Source organism: Pseudophryne corroboree, chromosome 1 (genome assembly GCF_028390025.1).
Source record: "Pseudophryne corroboree isolate aPseCor3 chromosome 1, aPseCor3.hap2, whole genome shotgun sequence".
In the NCBI taxonomy this organism is placed as follows: Eukaryota; Metazoa; Chordata; class Amphibia; order Anura; family Myobatrachidae; genus Pseudophryne; species Pseudophryne corroboree.
In genome coordinates, this window is record NC_086444.1 from 1,145,994,852 (window position 1) to 1,146,012,237 (window position 17,386).

The 17,386-nt window shown below is 48.5% G+C and overlaps 1 protein-coding gene across 4 annotated transcripts in view; it reads right to left on the reverse strand.

Moving 5' to 3' along the window:
* HTT (huntingtin) overlaps positions 1–17,386 on the reverse strand; it is a 517,727-nt gene that overhangs the window by 158,079 nt on the left and 342,262 nt on the right. For all 4 annotated transcript variants that reach the window (XM_063924321.1, XM_063924312.1, XM_063924303.1 and 1 more), the window contains one exon: positions 2,571–2,697. In XM_063924321.1, coding sequence (XP_063780391.1) covers positions 2,571–2,697 — 127 coding nt within the window. The remainder of the gene's footprint in view (positions 1–2,570; positions 2,698–17,386) is intronic.

Below are 17,386 nucleotides of genomic sequence, written 5' to 3' on the forward strand. Positions count from 1 at the left end.
CTGAATGAAACCTAAAAAAAAAAACTTTTCTAAACAGCTCTTTAAGAGAGCCACCTAGATTGCACCCTTCTCGGACGGGCACAAAAACCTAACTGAGGCTTGGAGGAGGGTCATAGGGGGAGGAGCCAGTACACACCATGTGACCTAAAAGCTTTTTTAGATGTGCCCTGTCTCCTGCGGAGCCCGCTATTCCCCCATGGTCCTGACGGAGTCCCCAGCATCCACTAGGACGTTAGAGAAATAGGATTTTAATACCTACCGGTAAATCATTTTCTCTTAGTCCGTAGATGCTGGGGACACTTCAAGAACCATGGGGTATAGACGGGATCCGCAGGAGACGTGGGCACTTTAAGACTTTAAAAGGGGTGTGAACTGGCTCCTCCCTCTATGCTCCTCCTCCAGACTCCAGTTATAGGAACTGTGCCCAGGGAGACGGACATTGAGGAAAAAGGATTTATTTTGATTTAAACTAAGGTGAGATACATACCAGCTCACACCTCAAGCATGCCGTACAACATGGCATTTAACCCACAATAACGACAGCAACAGGCTGACTATAAATGCAACACAACACGTGTTTAACTATAACCAATAACTGCAGATACAGTACGCACTCGGACGGGCGGCCAGCATCCTCTACGGACTAAGAGAAAAAACTGAAGAGTTTGAGACGTGCCCCCACCGGTGCGGACTCCCGCAGAGGAGCCCCAGCGTCATGCGGTAGATTTGGCAGAAGCCGGAGAGGACGTCTGCTCTTGGGAACTTGCCATAGCCGGTGACCTCTTTCCCTTTCCACTAAAAGCAAGGAAGGAAGACCCTCGCCCTTTTTTTAATTTATTGGGCCGAAAGGACTGCATCTGATAGTGGTCACCAAACAATACACCACCTTTATACGGCAGACACTCCATCTCAGGGGACGGAAGCGCTACCTTTTTGGACAGCCGTGATAGGGCTTTGTCCACAGTGGGGGGGTGACTCCCACTTTTCCCTATCCCTAGAGGGGAACGGATATGCCACCCGGAATTCTCTTGGGAATCAAACTTCTTGTCAGGATTTTCCAAAACCTTTTCAAATAGAGCATTCAGTTCATGAGGGGGAGGAAACGTTACCTCCGGTTTCTTTCCTTTAAACCTACAGACCCTTGTATCAGGAACAGCAGGGTCCTCCGTGATATGCAACACGTTTTTTTTATCGCCACAATCATATACTGAATGCTTTTAGCCAGTTTTGGATTTAATCTGGCATCACTATAGTCGACACTGGAGTCAGAGTCCGTGTTGGTATCCGTATCTGCTAACTGGGTAAATGAACGCTTTTGTGACCGCGAGGGGGTCTGGACTTGTGACAACACATCCTCCACGGATTTTTTTCCATGCCTGGCTCTGAGACTTAGATTTATCTAATCTCTTATTTAACTAAGCCACATTCGCATTCAAAGCACTCAAAACATTTAGCCAATCAGGAGTCGGCGGTGCCGACAGGGTCACTCCCACAGCCGTTTCTTTCCTTAATCCAGTCTCCTCCTGGGAAGAGCACTCAGCCTCGGTCATGCCGACACACGTGTACCGACACCCACAAACACACTGGGCATATAGGGGACAGACCCACAGTAAAGCCTGTCAGAGAAACAGAGGGAGTTTGCCAGCTCACAACCCAGCGCTTATCCTGGTTCAGAAATCCCTTATGTAAAGCCTCAGACCCGTTAGCGCTTTTAGAATTACACCAAAATAACTGTGCCCCCCCCCCCCGTTTTGCACCGTTACTTGTACAGCAGTGTAGAGGAAGGACCAGCTTCTCTGCAGCTCTGTGAAGAGAAAATGGCGCTGGCAAGAGCTGTGAGGGCCCTTAATGGGGCGCTTCAGCCCCGCTATTTTTTTAAAAATATTTATACTGGCGAGGTTTCGGATTTAGTGCCTAGGCACTTAAAAACCACATTGCCAGTCCATATTGAGGATTTTTATGCTGCCTCTAAGCAGTCACTTAAGTCTTCAGATCTTCTTCTTCCCACCCGTCTTCTGACTTCTGGCTCTGTAAGGCGGGTGTCGGCGGGCTCTGGGAATGAGCATCTAGGCGTACCTAGCGTTCAGACCCTCAGGAGCTAATGGTGTCCTGTAGCCAAAGAAGCAGAAGCCTTGAAACTCACAGAAGTAGGTCTTCTTCTCTCCCCTCAGTCCCACAATGCAGGGAGCCTGTTGCCAGCAGTTCTCCCTGAAAATAATAAACCTAACAAAAAGTATTTTTCAGAGAAACTCAGGAGAGCTCCTCAGAGTGCATCCAGTCTCACTGGGCACAGAATCTAACTGGAGTCTGGAGGAGGGGCATAGAGGGAGGAGTCAGTTCACACCCTTTTTAAAGTCTTAAAGTGCCCATGTCTCCTGCGGATCCAGTCTATACCCCATGGTTCTTGAAGTGACCCCAGCATCCTCTAGGACGTAGGAGAAATTCATATTTCCCTTGCATATCATTGAGGGCATACAATAGTTTATATGGCTGTTGAATTTAACTCTCACAGAGGGATATTTGAAACACCATGCGTATATGCTTTATAAGTTAGAAGGGACCTAGCTTACCTAATGTGTTGATGCGGTAGATAAATTCTTTAAATACTTCTTTTTCTTGCAAGAACTCAACAGGAATTTCAGGAAGCGACGTTCCAAAATCCCCCCCTGTCTTAGGGGACCAGCCAAGTTTCCACACCTTAGAAAGGTAATCAATAATAGGTTATATAGAGTAACATCGCCCCAGCAATGTCATCAATATTGGAACTTGTTTGAGAAATATATAAATATTTTTTAATCTTTCAAAAAGGGGACATATTTTAACAAACACACTGCAAAGAGGTTACATGTAACGGGTTCACTACGGCTGGCCGGCGGTCGGGCTCCCGGCGACCAGCATCCCGGCGCCGGGAGCCCGACCGCCGGCTTACCGACAGCGTGGCGAGCGCAAATGAGCCCCTTGCGGGCTCGCCGCGCGCCACACTATTTTATTCTCCCTCTATGGGGGTCGTGGACCCCCACGAGGGAAAATAAGTGTCGGTATGCCGGCTGTCGGGCTCCCGGCGCCGGTATACTGAGCGCCGGGAGCCCGACCGCCGGCATACAGAAGACCACCCCATGTAACACCTACGTCACTTAATAGCCTTGCATCCTCTGAAATAACACCTTGTTTTGACATTAATGCTGGAAATAAGGAGAATTATGGTAGACTTACTGTACAGTACCTTTGTTTACTCTTTCTTCGAAGACCATAGAGTCCACAGGGGAGACGAAGTGTAGGTGGTGGTTGGGAACAGGCATCAAATAGATTAACAGATCCCCGGATGCTCCAGTGCACCCCCCCTATACCGCGCCCACAGCCCAGGCTACTCACTTTTGTTAACAAGCCCAAGGCAGGAGCAGGATAGGAGAGAAGGAAGACTGGTACACAGAAGAATTACACTCTCACGCAACACAGAGGGGAACTGGTGACCAAAAGGAAAAACACATAGAAGCCAAGTGTGTTAGGGTGGGCACCCTGTGGACTTCGAAGAAAGAGAATTAACAAAGGTACGTTTACCAAAACTTTGTTTTCTTCAGGGTCCATAGGGCTTCACAGGGGAGACAAGTCCAAAAGCAGTTGTTCAAGGGAGGGGTTGCTCCTGAGCGGACAGGACAATCCGGCGTCCACATAAAGCATCCTGAGATGCCAACATATCAAAGGTATTGAACCTGAGAAAGATGGAGACAAAAGACCACATGGCCGTCTTGCAGAGTTGTCCGGCAGATGCGCCATGGCGGGCCGTCCAGTAAGGACCCACAGAGCAAGACTGTATCCGGCAGCCTGCGTGCAAGCATGTGAGATTGACATGCGACGCTATCTAGAGTCTCTGTTTGTCAGCTGGCCAGACCCTCTTGTGGAATCCGTAGAGGACAAAGAGGAAATCCGATTTCTAAATGGAACTGGTCAGTCCACGTAAATCCGAGGGGCACGAACCAAGTCCAAGGAGGACTCCCTCGCCGAGAGATCCGAGAATTGGAAGGCCGGTACCACTATTTCTACATTAAGTTGTAAATGGGACACAACCATGGGAAGGTAGCCAGGCTGAGTTTCAAGAACAGCTCTGTCCAGATGAAAGATCAGAAAGGAGGAGCGTCAGGAGAGCGCCCCCAAATGGGACACCCTGCGGGCAGATGCAATAGCCAGAAGAAACGGTGTCTACACTGTTACCCATTTAAAATTCACTGATTCCTGGGGTTCAAACGGAGGTTCTTGAAGTGCCTAGAGAGACAATGACAGATCCCATGGAGCCACCGGAGAAACAGAGGGAGGTTGAATATGAAGGACTCCGTGAAGAAAGGTGCGAACATCAGGCAGTGAAGCAATTCTACGTTGGTACCAGACTGATAAGAGCCGAGAAGTGTACTTTCAGAGATTCTAACCCTCCGAGGAAACGACCAGCCACTGCCGGTCAAGAAACGCCTCAGGGCTGGACTCAGGATCCGACTACTTCCATCTGATTACTTCCACTACCCACAATCTCCATTTGCTTCAGCTTCCATCTAATGTCGGGCTGAATTTGCCCAAAGAAAAACACCTGCATTGGTCTCATTTGCAATACAGGGACCGTGGCTACAAAATCATCTCCCCATGCCAGCGGGACATTGGACACTCACAGTGCCGTCGGATGCTTCTCTGGAGGCGGTAAGCGGCTAATGGTCTGACACGCTGTGGCAGGGAGAAAGTGTAAGATTGAGCCTCTGGAGTTAGCGGCATCTAAGCACCTGTCAGTGCCGTTGTTACATCTATCGAGGAAGTGGTAAGCGGGATCATCCCGACACGCTGCTACAGTAATCAGAATAGCAGATTGAACTGGTGCGGTATTTGGTATCTAACAAATAATAAGAATTTACTTACCGATAATTCTATTTCTCGGAGTCCGTAGTGGATGCTGGGGTTCCTGAAAGGACCATGGGGAATAGTGGCTCCGCAGGAGACAGGGCACAAAAAGTAAAGCTTTCCGATCAGGTGGTGTGCACTGGCTCCTCCCCCTATGACCCTCCTCCAAGCCTCAGTTAGGTACTGTGCCCGGACGAGCGTACACAATAAGGGAGGAATTTTGAATCCCGGGTAAGACTCATACCAGCCACACCAATCACACCGTACAACTTGTGATCTAAACCCAGTTAACAGTATGATAACAGAGGAGCCTCTGAAAGATGGCTCCCTACAACAATAACCCGAATTAGTTAACAATAACTATGTACAATTATTGCAGATAATCCGCACTTGGGATGGGCGCCCAGCATCCACTACGGACTCCGAGAAATAGAATTATCGGTAAGTAAATTCTTATTTTCTCTATCGTCCTAGTGGATGCTGGGGTTCCTGAAAGGACCATGGGGATTATACCAAAGCTCCCAAACGGGCGGGAGAGTGCGGATGACTCTGCAGCACCGAATGAGAGAACTCCAGGTCCTCCTTAGCCAGAGTATCAAATTTGTAAAATTTTACAAACGTGTTCTCCCCTGACCACGTAGCTGCTCGGCAAAGTTGTAATGCCGAGACCCCTCGGGCAGCCGCCCAAGATGAGCCCACCTTCCTTGTGGAGTGGGCCTTTACAGATTTAGGCTGTGGCAGGCCTGCCACAGAATGTGCAAGTTGGATTGTGCTACAGATCCAACGAGCAATCGTCTGCTTAGACGCAGGAGCACCCATCTTGTTGGGTGCATACAATGTAAACAACGAGTCAGATTTTCTGACTCCAGCTGTCCTTGCAATATATATTTTCAATGCTCTGACAACGTCCAGTAACTTGGAGTCCTCCAAGTCACTTGTAGCCGCAGGCACTACAATAGGCTGGTTCAGATGAAATGCTGACACCACCTTAGGGAGAAAATGCGGACGAGTTCGCAGTTCCGCCCTGTCCGAATGGAAAATCAGATATGGGCTTTTGTAAGATAAAGCTGCCAGTTCTGACACTCTCCTGGCCGAAGCCAGGGCTAGTAGCATGGTCACTTTCCATGTGAGATATTTCAAATCCACATTTTTTAGTGGTTCAAATCAATGAGATTTTAGAAAGTCCAAAACCACATTGAGATCCCACGGTGCCACTGGAGGCACCACAGGAGGCTGTATATGCAGCACTCCCTTAACAAAAGTCTGGACTTCAGGGACTGAAGCCAATTCTTTCTGGAAGAAAATCGACAGGGCCGAAATTTGAACCTTAATAGATCCCAATTTGAGACCCATAGACAATCCTGATTGCAGGAAATGTAGGAATCGACCCAGTTGAAATTCCTCCGTCGGAGCACTCCGATCCTCGCACCACGCAACATATTTTCGCCAAATGCGGTGATAATGTTGCACGGTTACTTCCTACCTTGCTTTAATCAAAGTAGGAATGACTTCTTCCGGCATGCCTTTTTCCTTTAGGATCCGGCGTTCAACCGCCATGCCGTCAAACGCAGCCGCGGTAAGTCTTGAAACAGACAGGGACCCTGCTGAAGCAAGTCCCTCCTTAGAGGTAGAGGCCACGGATCTTCCGTGATCATCTCTTGAAGTTCCGGGTACCAAGACCTTCTTGGCCAATCCGGAACCACTAGTATCGTTCTTACGCCTCTTTGCCGTATAATTCTCAATACTTTTGGTATGAGAGGCAGAGGAGGAAACACATACACCGACTGGTACACCCAAGGCGTTACCAGCGCGTCCACAGCTATTGCCTGCGGATCTCTTGACCTGGCGCAATACCTGTCCAGTTTTTTGTTGAGGCGAGACGCCATCATGTCCACCATTGGTCTTTCCCAACGGGTTACCAGCATGTGGAAGACTTCTGGATGAAGTCCCCACTCTCCCGGGTGAAGGTCGTGTCTGCTGAGGAAGTCTGCTTCCCAGTTGTCCACTCCCGGGATGAACACTGCTGACAGTGCTATCACATGATTCTCTGCCCAGCGAAGAATCCTTGCAGCTTCTGCCATCGCACTCCTGCTTCTTGTGCCGCCCTGTCTGTTCACATGGGCGACTGCCGTGATGTTGTCCGACTGGATCAACACCGGTTTTCCCTGAAGCAGAGGTTCTGCCTGGCTTAGAGCATTGTAGATTGCTCTTAGTTCCAGAATGTTTATGTGAAGAGACGTTTCCAGGCTCGTCCACACTCCCTGGAAGTTTCTTCCTTGTGTGACTGCTCCCCAGCCTCTCAGGCTGGCGTCCGTGGTCACCAGGATCCAATCCTGTATGCCGAATCTGCGGCCCTCCAATAGATGAGCACTCTGCAACCACCACAGAAGAGATACCCTTGTCCTTGGAGACAGGGTTATCCGCTGGTGCATCTGAAGATGCGACCCTGACCATTTGTCCAACAGATCCCTCTGGAAAATTCTTGCGTGGAATCTGCCGAATGGAATTGCTTCGTAAGAAGCCACCATTTTTCCCAGGACTCTTGTGCATTGATGTACAGACACCTTTCCTGGTTTTAGGAGGTTCCTGACAAGCTCGGATAACTCCTTGGCTTTTTCCTCCGGGAGAAAAACCTTTTTCTGAACCGTGTCCAGAATCATCCCTAGGAACAGCAGACGAGTTGTTGGCATTAACTGGGATTTTGGAATATTCAGAATCCACCCGTGCTGTTTTAGCACTTCTTGAGACAGTGCTAATCCCATCTCTAGCTGTTCTCTGGACCTTGCCCTTATCAGGAGATCGTCCAAGTATGGGATAATTAATACGCCTTTTCTTCGAGGAAGAATCATCATCTCGGCCATTACCTTTGTAAAGACCCGAGGTGCCGTGGACAATCCGAACGGCAGCGTCTGAAACTGATAGTGACAGTTTTGTACGACGAACCTGAGGTACCCCTGGTGTGAGGGGTAAATTGGAACGTGGAGGTACGCATCCTTGATGTCCAAGGATACCATAAAGTCCCCTTCTTCCAGGTTCGCCCTTGTTGTAGAAGAGGTACCTTGACTATCACCTGCTGAGAGTACAGCTTGTGAATGGCTTCCAAGACCGTCTCCCTTTCGGAGGGGGACGTTGGTAAAGCAGACTTCAGGAAACGGCGAGGTGGATCTGTCTCTAGTTCCAACCTGTATCCCTGAGATATTATCTGCAGGATCCAGGGATCTACCTGCGAGTGAGCCCACTGCGCGCTGAAATTCTTGAGACGACCGCCCACCGCCCCCGAGTCCGCTTGAGAAGCCCCAGCGTCATGCTGAGGCTTTTGTAGAAGCGGGGGAGGGCTTCTGTTCCTGGGAAGGAGCTGCCTGTTGCTGTCTCTTCCCCCTTCCTCTGCCTCGTGGCAGATATGAATATCCCTTTGCTCTCTTGTTTTTAAAGGAACGAAAGGGCTGCGGTTGAAAAGTCGGTGTCTTTTTCTGTTGGGGAGTAACTTGAGGTAAAAAGGTGGATTTCCCGGCTGTAGCCGTGGCCACCAAATCTGATAGACCGACTCCAAATAACTCCTCCCCTTTATACGGCAAAACTTCCATATGCCGTTTTGAGTCCGCATCGCCTGACCACTGTCGCGTCCATAAACTTCTTCTGGCCGAAATGGACATAGCACTTACCCGTGATGCCAGTGTGCAGATATCCCTCTGTGCATCACGCATATAAAGAAATGCATCCTTTATTTGCTCTAAAGACAGTAAAACATTGTCCCTATCCAGGGTATCAATATTTTCAATCAGGGACTCTGACCAAGCTACTCCAGCACTGCACATCCAGGCTGTCGCTATAGCTGGTCGTAGTATAACACCTGTATGTGTGTATATACTTTTTTGGATATTTTCCATCCTCCTATCTGCTGGATCTTTAAGTGCGGCCGTCTCAGGAGAGGGTAACGCCACTTGTTTAGATAAGCGTGTGAGCGCCTTGTCCACCCTAGGAGGTGTTTCCCAGCGCGCCCTAACCTCTGGCGGGAAAGGGTATAAAGCCAATAACTTCTTTGAAATTAGCATCTTTTTATCGGGGGCAACCCACGCTTCATCACACACCTCATTTAGTTCTTCTGGTTCAGGAAAAACTATAGGTAGTTTTTTCACACCCCACATAATACCCTGTTTAGTGGTACCTGTAGTATCAGCTAAATGTAACGCCTCCTTCATTGCCAAAATCATATAACGTGTGGCCCTACTGGAAAATACGGTTGATTCGTCACCGTCGCCACTGGAATCAGTGCCTGTGTCTGGGTCTGTGTCGACCGACTGAGGCAAAGGGCGTTTTACAGCCCCTGATGGTGTTTGAGGCGCCTGGACAGGCACTAATTGATTGTCCGGCCGTCTCATGTCGTCAAACGACTGCTTTAGCGTGTTGACACTATCCCGTAATTCCATAAATAAAGGCATCCATTCTGGTGTCGACCCCCTAGGAGGTGACATCCCCATATTTGGCAATTGCTCCGCCTCCACACCAATATCGTCCTCATACATGTCGACACACACGTACCGACACACAGCAGACACACAGGGAATGCTCTTAACGAAGACAGGACCCCACTAGCCCTTTGGGGAGACAGAGGGAGAGTTTGCCAGCACACACCAAAGCGCTATATATGACAGGGATAGCCTTATAATAAGTGCTCCCTGTATAGCTGCTTTTATAATATAATTTTTGCCACTATTTTGCCCCCCCTCTTTTGTTTTACCCTGTTTCTGTAGTGCAGTGCAGGGGAGAGACCTGGGAGCCGTCCTGACCAGCGGAGCTGTGTAAGGAAAATGGCGCTGTGTGCTGAGGAGATAGGCCCCGCCCCTTTTTCGGCGGGCTCGTCTCCCGCTCTTTAGTGGATTCTGGCAGGGGTTAAATATCTCCATATAGCCCCCGGAGGCTATATGTGAGGTATTTTTTAGCCAAATAGGTTTTCATTTGCCTCCCAGGGCGCTCCCCTCCCAGCGCCCTGCACCCTCAGTGACTGCCGTGTGAAGTGTGCTGAGAGGAAAATGGCGCACAGCTGCAGTGCTGTGCGCTACCTTTAGAAGACTGAGGAGTCTTCTGCCGCCGATTCTGGACCTCTTCTTGTTTCAGCATCTGCAAGGGGGCCGGCGGCGATGCTCCGGTGACCATCCAGGCTGTACCTGTGATCGTCCCTCTGGAGCTGATGTCCAGTAGCCAAGAAGCCAATCCATCCTGCACGCAGGTGAGTTCACTTCTTCTCCCCTAAGTCCCTCGTTGCAGTGATCCTGTTGCCAGCAGGACTCACTGTAAAATAAAAAACCTAAGCTAAACTTTTCTAAGCAGCTCTTTAGGAGAGCCACCTAGATTGCACCCTTCTCGGCCGGGCACAAAAATCTAACTGAGGCTTGGAGGAGGGTCATAGGGGGAGGAGCCAGTGCACACCACCTGATCGGAAAGCTTTACTTTTTGTGCCCTGTCTCCTGCGGAGCCGCTATTCCCCATGGTCCTTTCAGGAACCCCAGCATCCACTAGGACGATAGAGAAAGAGGTAATACTTCATGAAAAACAAATAACAGTGCACTTGTTATACGTTCTATTATGGGACTGATCTGTGGATAAAACACAAAACTGTCAGCAGTAACCATCAGCTGTCATTTCTTGGATCAAACAAGGGACATGTTGGGTCCACTATAGAAGATCAGCATTGTATCGGTTCCTATCTATAATCTATTAGTGCACTGATATTATGGAAATATAGGAAGTTTAGTACGGTTCCTGTTCTAATATTCATTGGCTACGATTTTGTATTTTTAGGTATATCTATACCATTTTACTATGTGATGATTGTGCGTATTTTATGATTAAAAACTGTTAATTTTAGGAGTCTGCTTGCGCTCTCTTTTTTCTATTTATGTTTTTCTTGTTTAGGGTTGCTAATACCCTATTCCCCTGAGAGCAGCGAGCAGCACTTCAACATAAGCTCTGGGAAGCGCCTTTCTTTCCCCTTTTTTCCATTTACTTTCAGAGAGGCCAGGCTCGAGTCCGAGATACTGTCTAGCTTGAAGAGGTAAACTCGAAAAACCAGAGGGTCAGTGTTTTCAGCGCTCCACTGGAAGAATGTATGCCACACCTGGTAATAGATATGGGCAGAGGCTGATTTCCACGCCCGAAGCATGGTCTGAATCAGAGTGGGAGAACCCCTTGGACCTTAGGAGGGATGACTCAAGAGTTGACCCTGAGATAACCGGTCTGTTCGGAGAGGAAGTGGAAATCTATGGATAGACTGTGAGAACCAATGGCCTGGGCCAGGCCGGAGCTACCAAAAGTGCTGGATGGCAGGGGAATTTTACTGCATGGACTGACTGAGAAACAAAGTGAGGAGAGAACACTGCCCATGTTATATCCCTGCAGACACCTGGGGTTTGCACAAGAATAAGGGACACAGGATAGCAGGGTCCCCCTCCCCCCTGTGCACAAGCAGTATAGGTGATGTCAGATTTATGTGGAGAAGTCTTCCAAAATACAAATGTGGCATCATAAGGAGCCATCCAGTAATAACCTTATGCATTCTACATGACAAATGTAAACAGCAGTGTATACAAGTACTGATTGAATACATTTAGAAAGTAACAGATAGCTTGCAGACTATCCCTCCCAGAATGAGATACTGCATGGACATGCTTGGATGCCATAGGCAAATGCCTAGCCTGCCTATAGCTAAGGCCGGCCCTGTCTGGTGGAAGGAAACTTCTCTATGCCTGAGAAACCAAGAGAGCTCCCAGTGTAACATCCTTTGAGAAAGCATAAGGGATGACTTTTTCAAGTTGATTAGCTAGCCGTATATTGGCAGGAAGGTAATGGTCAGCTGAAGATGGAGGACCTCTGGAGATTGTGTAAGGATCAGCAGGTCGTACAGGTATGGGAGTATTCTGACCCCTGACGACACAGCTGTGCAGCCATAACAGCCATGATTTTGGTAATTACCCTGGGAGTAGTAAAAGAACAAAGTGCATGTCTGTAATTGGAAATGTTGCTGGAGGACAGCAAACCGTAGGAAACTTTGATGAGAGGGTGCTATAGATACATGCAGGAAGCCAGAGTGAACGCTGTGCTGTAATCGCCAGAGCAGAAACGCGTGACTGTAACAAAGTTGATTCCAACAAGGCTTCCCCAACATAAGTGACAGCCTCAGAAATCTGCTCAGCTAATTGGATAGCCTCCGACGGGTCATCAGACTGCATGCCCGACACCACCTGCGCTAACCAGTCATCTACAGCTTTAAGTACCCAGGCACCAGAGCGAACTAGACGCAGAGAAATACCTGATAAAGTAAACATAGATTTAAGAATTGCTTCAATCTTTCTATCCGTCGAATCCTTCAACGTCACTGATTGCACCGAAGGAATTACTGTAGCCTTCGCCAGGTAAGAAATAGGGGCATCCACTTTCGGAGCAGTCTCCCAGAATTTGGTATGCTCCGCAAAGGGATAAAGAAACCTTCATGACTTCCGGTTCCGGCGCCCATGTGAGGAGAAGCTGATTGCTGCAGCTCTCCTGCACCCTCGGCAACCGGAGCACACAGCGCCTCCAATTCGCGTCTTTTCTCCGCGCCGGCCGCACAATAACAGTGGGAAGGTGTAGAGAATTGGATGGAGAGGTTTCTGTCCTCCCCTATGCCCCCTAAAGTCCAAAGATCGAGGTCTGAAAAACGGCCGGGAGAATCCAAGATGGCCGCCGCATCTAACTCACAAACGAGTCTGCAGGCTGCTGGCAGCACCAAACAGGCTTCTGCAAAACACACTTCTCCCTCAGGTGAGCCTGACTGTACCCCTGTCTGTCCAGTGACTTATGCTGATGTAGTAAGAGCTGTTAGGGATGCCATGGAGCCTATCATGGATGCACATGCTGAACAAGGAACTGTGGGGCACAGGACCAGGCTCAGCAGGGACATCCCTATTGCTTCTAAGTATTGAGTATGCCCCGCACATTATCTTACCCACCCGTACTAAGATCTAATCAAAATGTTAGCCCAATCCTACTCTACCACTGGTTACCTGTTTTTTTTTTTTTTTCCCTCCATTGCTCGCTTCCACTCCACCATGTGTTTTTCCTGTAATGTTTACCTCCACTGATTGCACACCTTTCCATTGTGCCCTACATGCAGGGTACATCATACTACAACATAAGCATCAGTTTTCCCACATTTGACCTTGGCCCTTGTATGGCTCACCTCCCACAGTGTAACCTCCAAAGTGCGCCCAACATGGCTGCCCCATATGGTACACTTGTGGATGGGATGAAAAATACATAGGCCTGATGGTTTTGATGGAACCCTACTCTGAACTGTAGGACTCTGAAATCACCCCCATTTTGTGTCATCACTTCTAGGGGCGGACTATCCCACCCTGGGTAATCCTACGCCGAGCGCCTAATATGGCTGCTGCACCTGGTACCTTGTGAGGGTGGAATACACAACCCTTGGAAGTTATTACCCAAAATGCCTGCACCAATCCTGCGTTATGCTTTCTGTGGGCTTAAGGTTTTCTTTTATGTCTGTTGCTTGTCAATTGTTGTATTACTCAAATCCTCTGTATCATGTGCATTGTTTTTGATGTCTGTAAAACGCCTTGAGTCCTGTTGGAGAAAGAGCGCTATATAAATAAAATTATTATTATTATTATTATTATTAAAATGCAGCAGGCAGTAAAAGATCTAAAATCCAAAATTAAGCAGCTCACCAAAACTGTTCTTACAAATGAACAAAGGCTGGAGGAGACTTTTCAGGATGTTAGGGATCTTAAGCACAGATATGATGAGCTCCAGAAATCTCACTTTCAACTGCTGAACAAGGTTGATGATCTTGAAAATAGATCGAGGAGATCGATTCTTCGGGTACTGGGGCTCCCTGAGTCACTGAAAGGTCCTGATTTGACTCTGTTTTTGCAAACGTCCCTCCTTGATTTACTGCATATCCAAGATGAATGCACCGGCTTAGTTATTGAGAGAGCCCACAGACTGGGTCCCCCACGTTCTGCACCTAATAGCAGACCACGTGTGGTCATATTTAAATGTCTGAACTTTCTCCATAAGGAGGCAATATGGTCGGCATCCAGGAAGCATAGAAATTTACAATGGGAGGGAGCTCGTTTGGCCATTTTCCAGGACTACTCCGCGGAGGTTTCCCGGGCCCGTCGAGAATTTACCCCCCTTTGCTCTCGTTTGGTAAAGGCGAATAAAATATTTGCTCTGCTCTTCCCTGCAAGACTGCGTCTGTTTGATGGAAATTCTTTTCGAGACTTTACAAATCTTGCAGATGCAGAGGCTTATATTTCCGAGGCCTCCCAGGCAGATGAAGACTCCTCTCAGGCGGACGACACCCTGGAGAGGGATGGCTGAGTATTGCTCCTGGACTTCTCTGTGTCTGGCGATGCCCGTCAATCTAATATAATTTAATTATTGCGGTAGAAGCTGCAGCAGGTGTTTTTTCCCACAAAAGAGCATTTGGTCTTATACAACGGGCCGAACCATTTTACTTTGTTTTATGTTTTAGATTTTTCTTATACATCTGCTGTTTTCTCCTGGAAATGCAATCTTTCTAGAATGTTTACATATGTTTAGAGGAGATATTTCCATCCTTTTATTTATGTGACAGGCTGCATTTTTCTTTTTCTGTAACATGCTCTGTGTGCTCTGATATTTTCTGGTTAATTTTCTTAGATATATTTTCATATAATATGTTGCCGAGGGTGGGTAGGGGCGCCCCCTCCCTCACTTTTTTTTCTCAGGTTATCAAATTCTGGCTTGCTCAGTGGTGGTCTATGACGGCCTCTGTGCTTGCTCGAACCGGTTGTTCTTGTTTTCTGAAGTTATGATCGTCCTTAGCAGGACTTTCTTTCACAATTTTAATGTTATATTCTGTGTGTTTTCTATGTTTTTGTTCTTCTTTTCTTCTCCCCCTCCCCTTCTTTTCCTTATGTGTCCACCCCGGTATGTTTGGTATTTGTTTTTCGACGGCTGTAGATATTATGGTTACTGTGCATGTTTTCAGGTTCTCTCAGGACATTTGATGCATGGCTAGTCTGAGGGTAGGCACGTGGAATGTGGGAGAGATCAACTCCCCAGCTAAACGCAGAAAGATTTTACTCTATCTTCGGAAGGTGGATCCACTACGGACTACGAGAAATAGAATTATCGGAAAGTAAATTCTTATTTTCTCTGACGTCCTAGTGGATGCTGGGAACTCCGTAAGGACCATGGGGATTATACCAAAGCTCCCAAACGGGCGGGAGAGTGCGGATGACTCTGCAGCACCGAATGAGAGAACTCCAGGTCCTTCTCAGCCAGGGTATCAAATTTGTAGAATTTAGCAAACGTGTTTGCCCCTGACCAAGTAGCTGCTCGGCAAAGTTGTAAAGCCGAGACCCCTCGGGCAGCCGCCCAAGATGAGCCCACCTTCCTTGTGGAATGGGCTTTTACAGATTTTGGCTGTGGCAGGCCTGCCACAGAATGTGCAAGCTGAATTGTACTACAAATCCAACGAGCAATAGTCTGCTTAGAAGCAGGAGCACCCAGCTTGTTGGGTGCATACAGGATAAACAGCGAGTCAGATTTTCTGACTCCAGCCGTCCTGGAAACATATATTTTCAGGGCCTTGACTACGTCCAGCAACTTGGAGTCCTCCAAGACCCTAGTAGCCGCAGGCACCACAATAGGCTGGTTCAGGTGAAACGCTGACACCACCTTAGGGAGAAACTGAGGACGAGTCCTCAATTCCGCCCTGTCCGAATGGAAAATCAGATAAGGGCTTTTACAGGATAAAGCCGCCAATTCTGACACGCGCCTGGCCGAAGCCAGGGCCAACACATGACCACTTTCCACGTGAGATATTTCAAATCCACAGATTTAAGTGTTTCAAACCAATGTGATTTTAGGAACCCCAAAACTACATTGAGATCCCAAGGTGCCACTGGAGGCACAAAAGGAGGCTGTATATGCAGCACCCCCTTGACAAACGTCTGAACTTCAGGAACTGAAGCCAGTTCTTTCTGGAAGAAAATCGACAGGGCCGAAATCTGAACCTTAATGGATCCTAATTTTAGGCCCATAGACACTCCTGTTTGCAGGAAATGCAGGAATCGACCCAGTTGAAATTCCTCCGTTGGGGCCTTCCTGGCCTCGCACCACGCAACATATTTCCGCCAAATGCGGTGATAATGCTTTGCGGTCACATCCTTCCTGGCTTTGATCAGGGTAGGAATGACTTCTTCCGGAATGCCTTTTTCCGTCAGGATCCGGCGTTCAACCGCCATGCCGTCAAACGCAGGCGCGGTAAGTCTTGGAACAGACAGGGTCCTTGCTGGAGCAGGTCCCTTCTTAGAGGTAGAGGCCACGGGTCCTCTGTGAGCATCTCTTGAAGTTCCGGGTACCAAGTCCTTCTTGGCCAATCCGGAGCCACGAGTATAGTTCTTACTCCTCTCCGTCTTATAATTCTCAGTACCTTGGGTATGAGAGGCAGAGGAGGGAACACATACACTGACTGGTACACCCATGGTGTTACCAGAGCGTCCACAGCTATTGCCTGAGGGTCCCTTGACCTGGGGCAATACCTGTCCAATTTTTTGTTGAGGCGGGACGCCATCATGTCCACCTTTGGTTTTTCCCAATGGTTTACAATCATGTGGAAGACTTCTGGGTGAAGTCCCCACTCTCCCGGGTGGAGGTCGTGCCTGCTGAGGAAGTCTGCTTCCCAGTTGTCCACTCCCGGAATGAACACTGCTGACAGTGCTATCACATGATTTTCCGCCCAGCGAAGAATCCTTGCAGCTTCTGCCATTGCCCTCCTGCTTCTTGTGCCGCCCTGTCTGTTCACGTGGGCGACTGCCGTGATGTTGTCCGACTGGATCAGCACCGGCTGACCTTGAAGCAGAGGTCTTGCTTGGCTTAGGACATTGTAAATGGCCCTCAGCTCCAGGATATTTATGTGAAGTGATGTCTCCAGGCTTGACCACAAGCCCTGGAAATTTCTTCCCTGTGTGACTGCTCCCCAGCCTCGCAGGCTGGCATCCGTGGTCACCAGGACCCAGTCCTGAATGCCGAATCTGCGGCCCTCTAGAAGATGAGCACTCTGCAACCATCACAGGAGAGACACCCTTGTCTTTGGTGACAGGGTTATCCGCTGATGCATCTGAAGATGCGATCCGGACCATTTGTCCAGCAGGTCCCACTGGAAAGTTCTTGCGTGGAATCTGCCGAATGGGATTGCTTCGTAGGAAGCCACCATTTTTTTCCCAGGACCCTTGTGCATTGATGCACTGACACTTGGCCTGGTTTTAGGAGGTTTCTGACTAGTTCGGATAACTCCCTGGCTTTCTCCTCCGGGAGAAACACCTTTTTCTGGACTGTGTCCAGGATCATCCCTAGGAATAGAAGACGTGTTGTCGGGATCAGCTGCGATTTTGGAATATTGAGAATCCAACCGTGCTGCCGCAACACTACTTGAGATAGTGCTACCCCGACTACCAAT